The sequence below is a fragment of the Capricornis sumatraensis genome, chromosome 9, assembly GCF_032405125.1.
Source record: "Capricornis sumatraensis isolate serow.1 chromosome 9, serow.2, whole genome shotgun sequence".
In the NCBI taxonomy this organism is placed as follows: Eukaryota; Metazoa; Chordata; class Mammalia; order Artiodactyla; family Bovidae; genus Capricornis; species Capricornis sumatraensis.
In genome coordinates, this window is record NC_091077.1 from 19,213,061 (window position 1) to 19,222,355 (window position 9,295).

General features: G+C 60.1%; 1 protein-coding gene across 2 annotated transcripts in view; it reads right to left on the reverse strand.

Annotated features, from left to right (window-relative positions):
* KDM4B (lysine demethylase 4B) overlaps positions 1 to 8,858 on the reverse strand; it is an 81,522-nt gene extending 72,664 nt beyond the window's left edge. For both annotated transcript variants that reach the window (XM_068981390.1, XM_068981388.1), the window contains exons 1-4: positions 8,718 to 8,858; positions 5,387 to 5,562; positions 4,468 to 4,582; positions 484 to 677 (exon numbers count right to left, since the gene is read on the reverse strand). In XM_068981390.1, coding sequence (XP_068837491.1) covers positions 484 to 677; positions 4,468 to 4,582; positions 5,387 to 5,562; positions 8,718 to 8,858 — 626 coding nt within the window. The remainder of the gene's footprint in view (positions 1 to 483; positions 678 to 4,467; positions 4,583 to 5,386; positions 5,563 to 8,717) is intronic.
* Between the last annotated feature and the right edge of the window lie 437 nt (positions 8,859 to 9,295).

Sequence of the window (9,295 nt, forward strand, 5' to 3'; positions counted from 1 at the left end):
CATCCCACCAGCAGAAGCCGTGTCAGCGGAGCGCTCAGCTCGAGCTACCAGACCACCGCACGGGACAGCCGGCCCCGCCTGAGGGGCCCGACGCTCTCAGACTGCCTTTCAGGGGCCTGCATGCCCGCGCCCACACTACAAACAGCAGGTGGAGCCCGCCCCTCAGAAATCAGGAGGGGCACCACCAACCCCACTCCAACCTGGAGGCCAAGAGGGAGGTACAGGGAGGCTGAAACTGCGGTTCCTCGAGCCCCAAGACAACAGCCTCACATAACCCCACGAGGTACTATCGGAAGCCTGGCCACGGACACACTCAGTGTGAGGCTCTCCAGCTGAAACCACAAGCTCTGGGGATCTGAAGCTTGTTTCTGGGGGGCTTGCGTGGCCTTGTCTAGTGGGGCCTGGGCTGGCAGAGCCCTACCCAGCACTGCAGCCATATCCCCCAACCTGTAGAGCCCCTCGCATCTCCCTGCCTGCCCTCACCAGGACTTGGGCTCCCCGAAGTGCAGGTAGTTGATGCTGTACAGGTCCATGTCCTCCGTGTGCCAGGCGAAGGTGGTCTTCCACATGCCAAAGTACAGGTAGGGAGTGTTAACACCCTCGATGATGGTGCCGCACTCACGCTCCACCATGTCCAGGATGGTCCGCAGGTTCCCGATGTTCCACTGGGCAACGTCCTGCAGGGCGAGCACACGGTCAGCCCGCTGGCCACCCTGGGTACCCAGCTCCCCTGACCCCCGCCCCCAGACGCCAGCAGTGAGAAACCTACATCATTCCCTCTGAGCCCCCCTGCAGCAGCATGACCCCCACACAGGGACCGAGAGGCAGCAACCAGCCGCACACCCGCCCACCTCACAGCCTCGCCCAGGCTGGTGTCTAAGACCCACCCTGGGCCGCGCACAGCCCCCACCCTGGGCCAGATGGTCAGACGCAGCTTCCCCAATCCTGCACTGAGCTGTGCATGGTTGTGCAGGAATCGCAGGCAGTGAAGGCCACGCTGCAGAGGCCATGGCCAGTGAGGAATAATTCACATGCCTTGAGCTCACTGACACAGAGGGAGGAAGGACACATCAAACGGGACCTCACAGTCAAGAGCCAGACAGGCCTTCCTGCACCTTCCCACTGCAAGGCGGGGACGGTGCTCAGAGCCAGGCAAACGCGGGAGGATCCCCGCCAACCAGGTTCATCTATTCCTAATGCCACAAGCAAACAAGCCCAGTCTTGTCATGAGAGCTCATAAAACACGCTTCCATCGACTCCCAGTCCCTGGGGAAGCCTCAGGGAGATGCTGAGATGCTGAGCACACGGCGGTGTTCCTTCATACCCCAGATCCAACCCTGCCTCATGCCGCATCCACGTTCCAGGCCCTGACTTCACAGGGCCCGCGGTAGGTCTCTACAAGGTGAGCTGTGGCTGGAGCCCAGGATGCAGGAGAAGGCCAGGATCAGACCCCCACCGTAAGCATGAGAAGCCTGGCGTCACTTCCAGTAGAAGCTGCCTGACGTTAGAGGGCACCTCCCCAAAGCCCTGTGCATTCACCCTGCCGTCAGGCCTACACATCCACAATGTGACTCCAAAAAACACCGAATTATACACTTTAAATAGGGCTTTTCAGGTGGCTCAGTGGTAAAGAATCTGCCTGCCAATGTATGAGATGCATGTTTGATCCCTGGGTCAGGAAGATCCCCTGGAGAAGGAAAGAGCAACCCACTCCAGTATTCTTGCCTGGAGAATCCCATGGACAGAGGAGCCCGGCAGCCTATACGGTCCATGGGGTTGCAAAGAGTCGGACACAACTGAGCAACTAAACAGTATCAAACACGTTTTAAACGGGTGGTTTGTATGGTATGTGAATTATATCTTAATAATGTTTTAAAAAGCAATGACTCAAATATTCAACAAATAAACAAAGCAACCCAACTGGCACTAACTTTCCAAAACTCTACGTGGAAAATGACGGGTTGTTTGACGAACAGGCGTACAACTCCACACCCACCCTGTACTCAAGCACACGAACTTCCATTCTTCTGCCCCATCAGGCTGCTGGGGTCAAATTCCCCTGTAAGAAGTCACGATCCATAAACTGAGCAGCAGAGCGGCCAGCTGGGGCCAGGCTGTTGGGGCGGGCAGGGAGGAGAACACTGGCCGCCCCCCGCCACGCCCACACGGAGGCCCACCCATGGCCAAATCAGGACGGCAGCTGGCTGGAGGTGCAGAACAGAGGCAGCTGGGGCCGCCAGCCAGCCGGCCTGGATTTTAACACCAGCTTGGGACTGGACACGGAGTGGGATGCAGCAAGGTTCCGGCCATGGAGCCGAGACGTCCCCACTCAGAGCTGGGGAAGCTCCTGTAGGGACTAAGCGTCCAAAGGGAAAGCGTGCTAGTTACGGAACAGGGGCTCTGTCTTGCCCGGGGAAATAGCCCTCTTTGTGTTTAGAGACCAGACGCAGCCCTGGGGATGCCACCGCAGGGCTCTGCCAGAGCTGCCCCCAGGAGAAGGCATGAACACAATGAAACCAGAGACAGGTGGGGGAGCCCAGCCCTGATTCTGGCCTCTAGGGAGGGCAACTCAGGGCCTCAGTGGCCTGATGTGGGAAATGGGGGCCTGGAGGTGAAGCCCCTCTCCCTGGGTCTGGAGGCCCTTGAGGTAAGCAGAGAAGCAGGGGGAGCAGTGAATGGACCCCAAGGAGCACCAGGAAGTGCAAGGCACACGGCCCCACTAGCCCCCCATCAATCTGACACTGGAACCTCTGCACTGGCCCAAGGGCAAGCTGGCTGGTGGTACAAAAACACATCGGTGTAACTGCAAAACTCGACGTCGACAAGGTGATGGATCCCGGTGTTCAGAGGTGCACGGCCAGGAGACGGGGCGAGGTGCTCGGGAGGTGCACAGGGCAGGGACATGCTGGGGGGGCAGGGGCATGGCACGGGGGCAGTCACGGGCCCAGGCAGCAGTGCATGCGACAGGGCATCTGTGCCGTGCCCTCCAAGTAGGCACTGCCCTGCTCCCAGGGGCTGCGTGCTGGTCCAGAGGAGGGCTGGGTTTGCAGGTCACCTGACTCTGGGGTCAAGGCCAAGCGGACGAGCTCAGGGTCTGGGATACCCCCAGTGAAGGGCTCCTTGCACTCGCGGTGCCCCACTTTACTGATGGGGAAACCAAGGCCCAGAAAGGAGGAGGCAGGGGTGGGGGGCAAACTCGGCACTGGACCCAGGATGAGGGTATCTCTCTGGGTTCTAGGGGACATGGGTGAGCTCACTTGAAGAAGCCTGACCCGTGACTCCCAGGCAACAAACTAACGCCCTTGGAGCCTTGTACCACGAGGCAAACCCGCTAGCAGAAGAGGGAAGACGCTGCAGGTGAAACGGGCTCTGTGAAACTGAAACACCAGCAGCGACTCAGCTCGGGACCCAAGCAAGGTCACATGTTTCCCATGCTTCTTGGGAAACACGAGCTGCTGGTTCTAACATGCTCCTCCCCTGGGTGCCCAGGAAGGTCCTGACCCTTCTCTCAGGAGGGGCTTTATTCCCACCCTTACCTCCCAGCCCGAGACCAGGTGGCGCCCACAGCCGCCCTCAGGGGAGCAGGGCTGAGTGGACAAGAGTGTTCTCAGCAGACAACCTTCAGAGCGACAGAGTGGGGGGCACGCAGAGGGCAGAGGGGGAGTGGAGAGGCCTGGATCCTACCAGTGCAGAACACCTAGGAGAGAGCCAGGCTTCGGAACCCTGAAATGAACCCCATTAGGTCCATCCCAGGGTTATCCGAGGTCCCATAAATATTCATAAACCATCCCCCCAAATATTCGAGGTCCCATAAATATTTACAAACCATCCCCCCAAAACATGGTCCCACTCTGCTGGACAACAGCCCTGCCAGAGGCCTTGGCATCAAGCCTCAGGCAGGGGAGTGGTCTGGTCTCACCCCTTGGACAGGCCTCAGGCAGCAAGGCCCAAAGGCAGCACAGGGACCGGACGGGCCGGGATGCAGCCAGGGGCAGCTCGGCTGGCTGGGAACTCAGCTCCCAGGTCTCTAGGAAGATGCGGTGATAGAAACTCAAGCAGAAAAGCACTCAAATGGGAACTGACAGAGGCCCTGGGAGGCCAAGACTGGGAACCCTGGCAGGCTGCAGGCTGCGGGGTTGCCAGAGTTAGACATGACTGAGACGAAACAGCAACTGGGACAAGGGACGGAATGCAGCTGTTGTCTTTTTAAAACTGCCCGTGGTCAGGCTGCAGGTCAGCGGCCCAGCATGGCATCCGGGCAGGGCTGCACTCTGACCTGGCAGGAAAGAGTCTACAGACCTCCAGCCTCCTTCTCTCATCCTGAGCTTCGCACCCACCTATAAGTAGAGCCCCAGCAGAAGCCCAGCGGAGCGCGCTGCATCATCCCTGCCCTGACCTTCCGGGGGGAGCCCACCCGCCCCTTCGCCCTCACTGTCCATCCAGACGCCGGGTGGCCTCAGTACTTACGTCATCGTACAAGGAGCCGCTGATGTCAGCCCCGTAGATGGGTGACACGAACGTCAGGTTCTTCCAGTACTTGCGCTCCAGGTCGTCGAAGTCCTGGTGCCGGGGCGTGCAGTACCTGGGGACAGACCGGGTATGGGGGCTCAGGGCACCTGCTGGGTGAACCAGGGGAGGAGCTCTGCTCAAGTGCAGGCCACCCAGGTGCGGGCCCAGCCCCGGAGCACGAGGACGAGGTGTGACGACCATCAGGGGCGGTGGGTGGACGGGCAGGCAGTCCAGCCTGGAACAGTGTCCAGCGGTCCTGTCTCACCAGCTCTCGGGGCCCAGGACCCCCACATCAGACCACAGGCCAGGGGCATGGGAGCTGGAGGAGGGACCTGGTCTCTGACGGTTCTTGAAGATATAGACGGTACCAATGACGGGCCAGGCACCATGGGGTGGGGGCAGACAACGCCTGCCTCACAGGACGCCTGTTTGAAAGCAAACAAGCAAGCACACTGCGAGCAATGCACCAACGGGTTCAGCGAGCCAGGGAGGCTGAGAGCTCCACAGGAAGGGAGAGTGCCCACGGGCTGCTGGAGTGTGTGCCCATGTGGGCCCTGCTGAACCAGGAGCTCGGAGAGACCCTGCCAGGGGGCCTCCCTCTGAGGAAGTGCCGCAGAGCTGAGACATCCCAGGAGGGGCAGGGAGGCACTCCAGGGCCGGGGGACATGGGCGGGCTCTCAAAGGCTAGCCTTCTGCAGTCAGTGCTGAGGGCCACACAGCGTGCACAGCGTGGCCCTGGCTCAGGTGAGGGGCTGGATTTTGCCCCCCAAGAACCTGGGGGCTGAGAGCCTCGGGTGCTGAGGCCCACCCAGGGCACCCAGGCAGGCTCTGTGGACACTGTCTGCCCCACCGCCTCCCACCGCCCCAGCCCGCGTACTTCTCGCTGTTGGCCAGGCGCCGGTACTCGCCGACCGTCATGGCCTTCTTCTGGATGTTGTACTGAGTGAAGAGGCCCGACTGGCCCGTCACCACCTGCTGGATGGGCGCTGGGATGACCACATCATCGATGTCGTCGTACGTCTGCCGCGGCTTCCACTCCTTTGGGGGGATGATCTGTAAGACCAGGAGAGTGGTCAGCGGCCCCTCCCTGGGCTCAGCCGCTCAGGACCAGGTGCCAGATGGAGAGAGACCAAGGCACTGGGCACCCCCATCCACATCACCGAGCTCCCGGCAGCCCCAGGGCGAGGCCAACCTGGGCATCACCAGCTTGGGCAGTGGGCAGACTGCGCAGCTGCCTAGGATCTGTGTGGTCACACAGTGAGCGGCTGTGGGCAGCGTGGGCTGTGGGTGCTGCCTGGCACAGTATGCACTCGCTGCATCCGGGGGCTCCACTCTCATACCCTCTGGCCACCGCGTGCGCAGCTCAGGACTCCCATGGATGAGGCCCCAGAGCAGAGATGCGGATGCTGCAGTGAACACCCATTCCAGGAGCCCCACTTCCGGGACACCTCCTGGGAAGAGACCACACAGCCCAGGGAACAGGGACACAGGACGAATGGCCAAGCCGGGAGCAGTGGGCAGCCGGGATGCACGTGGAGGGGACCCTGTGAGACGCAAGGGAGGGGCCAGCCTCTGCTCCTGGGAACCAGCAGAATCCCAAGCCAGCCTGAAGGTGGCAGGCCTGGTGTTCAGAGGAGCCAGGCAGGGATGCACTGAGGACCCCAACCACCCTTAATCCCGCCCCAAGGACCCCAGGCCATTCCCCCTCCTGACTCCTAATCCCTCGGCCCTTCCCCAGCAGCCTGAGGAAAGGACCCCAGCTGGGCAGTGGCCCAGAGCACAAGAACAGCTGAGGAATGTGGCTGGTCATCCTGAAAGTCCCACACATACCCAGAGTCCCCCACCCTCCAGAGCTCCATGCCCCAATCACACTGAGTGCTCACCCCACCCCCACCCAGCTGCCCTGAGCCCAACAGAGCTTTTGTTGGTGTTGCGGGGCAGTCATCAAACGTATGTTTGATGGAAAAGGAAACCCCAACACCACACACACACCCCGACCTCAGAAGGGCAGTCACGGCCAGGGTGACTAGAGTGAAGGGGACCTGGCGTCTGCAGAGCTCGCTCAGGCCAGCAAGACACCCAGCCCCTTCTCCAAGGAGACTGGCAGGGCTGAGGGCTGCGTGGGGAAGAAGTGATACGCGGTATGCGGGGGGGTGAGAAGAGGGACGTGGCAGGGTGCCTCCCTGGACCCGTCTGTCCCTGGAGAGGCATCAGCACACCGTCCCTGAAGACAGGGGCGGGGCGGGTGCGCGTGCAAGCGTGTGCGTCGGCGTGACTCTCCTCATAGCATCTCTTAGTGACAGCGGGGGAGTTCTCCCAACAGCCACGCCTGCCCCCACCCTGCCCTTCCAGGGAGGCCTGCCCGCCCATGGCAAACACAGCACAGAAAACACCGCTTAAGAGGAGTGGAAAGGAACCTTCAAGTAAAGGGCAGAGAGAAAATGTGCCTGAAAACATCTGACGCACAAAAATATCCAGGCTGAGTGGTTTCCCTTTGATTCAAGTAAGCTGGCAAAAAGTGGGTCCAGCGGCTTGAAGAGCTTAGAACAGAGATGCAGAGCCCAGAGGATATAGGCTGGCGAGGTCTGTGCCGAGACTCGGTCACAGCACACAAGGCTGCACCCCGAGTGGCCCTGCGACAGAAAATACTGGAAACACCCAGAAGTGGGAGCCGGAGGTGACAGCAGAGGACAGAGAGGAGAGGCTGGGGGGAGCGCCAGGTGCTGCCGGCAGAACATTCCATGATGTTAACAAGATTCCTGGCAGAAAGCACGACTGGGATCCAAAAACAGAACTGGCGCCGCATCCCAGCAGACGCGGAACGAGGTCAGGAACAGAAGACGTGCCAGATAAAGGGAGGCCTCAGGAGTCCCCCTCCACCACAGACAGATGGGGCACCTGGGGGAAAGGGGCCCGACAACTGCCACCAGCCAATCTCTCAGCCCCAAACACAGGCTCTGAACCTACAAGAACCAGGCAGGGGGCTTCCAGAGCCAGGGGCCTTGATGAGAATGTTCTGCTGAGTCTGTGCGATGGAGGTTGGGGGAAGGGGGTGTGCCAGGAAGAGAGATGGGAGGGAGGAGGCCCCGCAGGCCCACGGCACTCCTCTCGCTCTCCACGCAGCTGAGACGAAAAGCATGGGTGTGACACGGCCACCAAAGCCAGCCGAGGATGGGGGAGGTCAGCACACCTGCCCCTCACGGCAGACACTGCCTGGGGGACAGACCCCAGGGCCTGCGGCCCAGGACCACCCACCACCTGCTTCTGTCCAGCCAGCAAGCTGACGTCATGATCTTTTTTTTTTTCATTTTTAAATGGTTAGGGGAAAATGACAAGACTTATTTCAGAATGTGTGAAAATTCTAGAAAAACCTTCACTTTGATGTCTATACATCAGGTTTTATGGGCACACGGCCAGGCCTGTGGGGATGCGAATCAACCACAGCTGCAGGGCTGAGAGGTGGTGACAGACAGTCTGGCTCAAGAATGTGAAAATATTTCCTATCTGGCCTTTGCAGAAAAGGCTGGGCGACCCCCAGCATCACTAACAGAGGACTGGGTGTGAGACGCAATGACAGGCATATGGGAAGCAACTCAAAGAACCCCAAACAGGCTCCCAGATTAATCTCCCAGATTACGTGCTGGGCAGAACCACATATACACAGGCTCACGTGCACACGAAGGAGCTCTCCGAGACCTGTCCGCTGCACAGAAGGGTGTGGGCAGCCATCTCTGGCACGTGCGCATGCTCACACCGTGTGGGAAAGGCATGGGAGAAGTAGGAACTGGTGCCCTGCTGCTCCAGGCAGGCGGGCTGGGGTCGGGGGGGCGCTCGCTCTCCCTGGACCCCACCACAATGTTTGAACTTGCCCGTGTACATGACAGTCTCCAAAAAAACGTGTTTAAGGAGGAATATTAAGGCAGAAAGTCAGCCCTCTTCAGCATCAACTCTGCGAAGCCCCAGGGAGGTGAGGTGGCTGCAGGTCCCATCATGATGCGCTGAGTCCCACCCTGTGTCCACGCCCTCAGGGATCCTGGTGCCCAAAACAGTGCTGGGCTTGGGGAAAGAACGTACAGGTGTCCTTAATAAATAAGGGGCTCAAGGAGCGGATTAATGGGTGCCTCATGGGCCCCAAGTCCCGGGGCAGGGGTGGGGTGGGTACAGGGCAGCAGCCATGGAAAATGGCTACAGGGCCAGGGGTCACTCACCTTGGCCAGGCCCGCCCGGTGGGCCCCCTGGGACTCGATGTAGGCCACATATTTGTTGAAGTCCTTGAACTCCTCCATGGTTGGGCGGAACGTCATGATCTTACAGCTTGGGTTCTGGGCCCCATGATCCTCAGACCCCATGGCTGCGGCAGGGGGATGGCCACACCTGTGAGGAGACAGAGGACGTCAGCACCACCATCGCCAGCCGGCCCCCTGGCCCCCACGAGGGCCCAAAGCACCCTACCCAAGGACAGAGGCTGTGCAGCTGAATGGGGCCCAGGGGAGCCAGGGCTGCTTCATCTCCCACACAAAAGACCAAATGACTTCAATTAATTACAAACAGAGATGACTCGTCCTAAGAGCCCCTGCGATGCTGGAGGCCTGAGCCCCCATTTCAAACAAGGGGCCTTGGAAATAAAAATCTTTTCATATCAGGGCCATGTCCAGATTCACTGACATTGATCATGGAGCTGGAATCCAGGGGCCGTGGCGTGGGGCAGACTGCAAAAGGGAGTAAGGTCATATGTGTGTGTGTTTCCTGAACAGGGAAGCCCTCCTCGGACGGGGCCACCATGGGC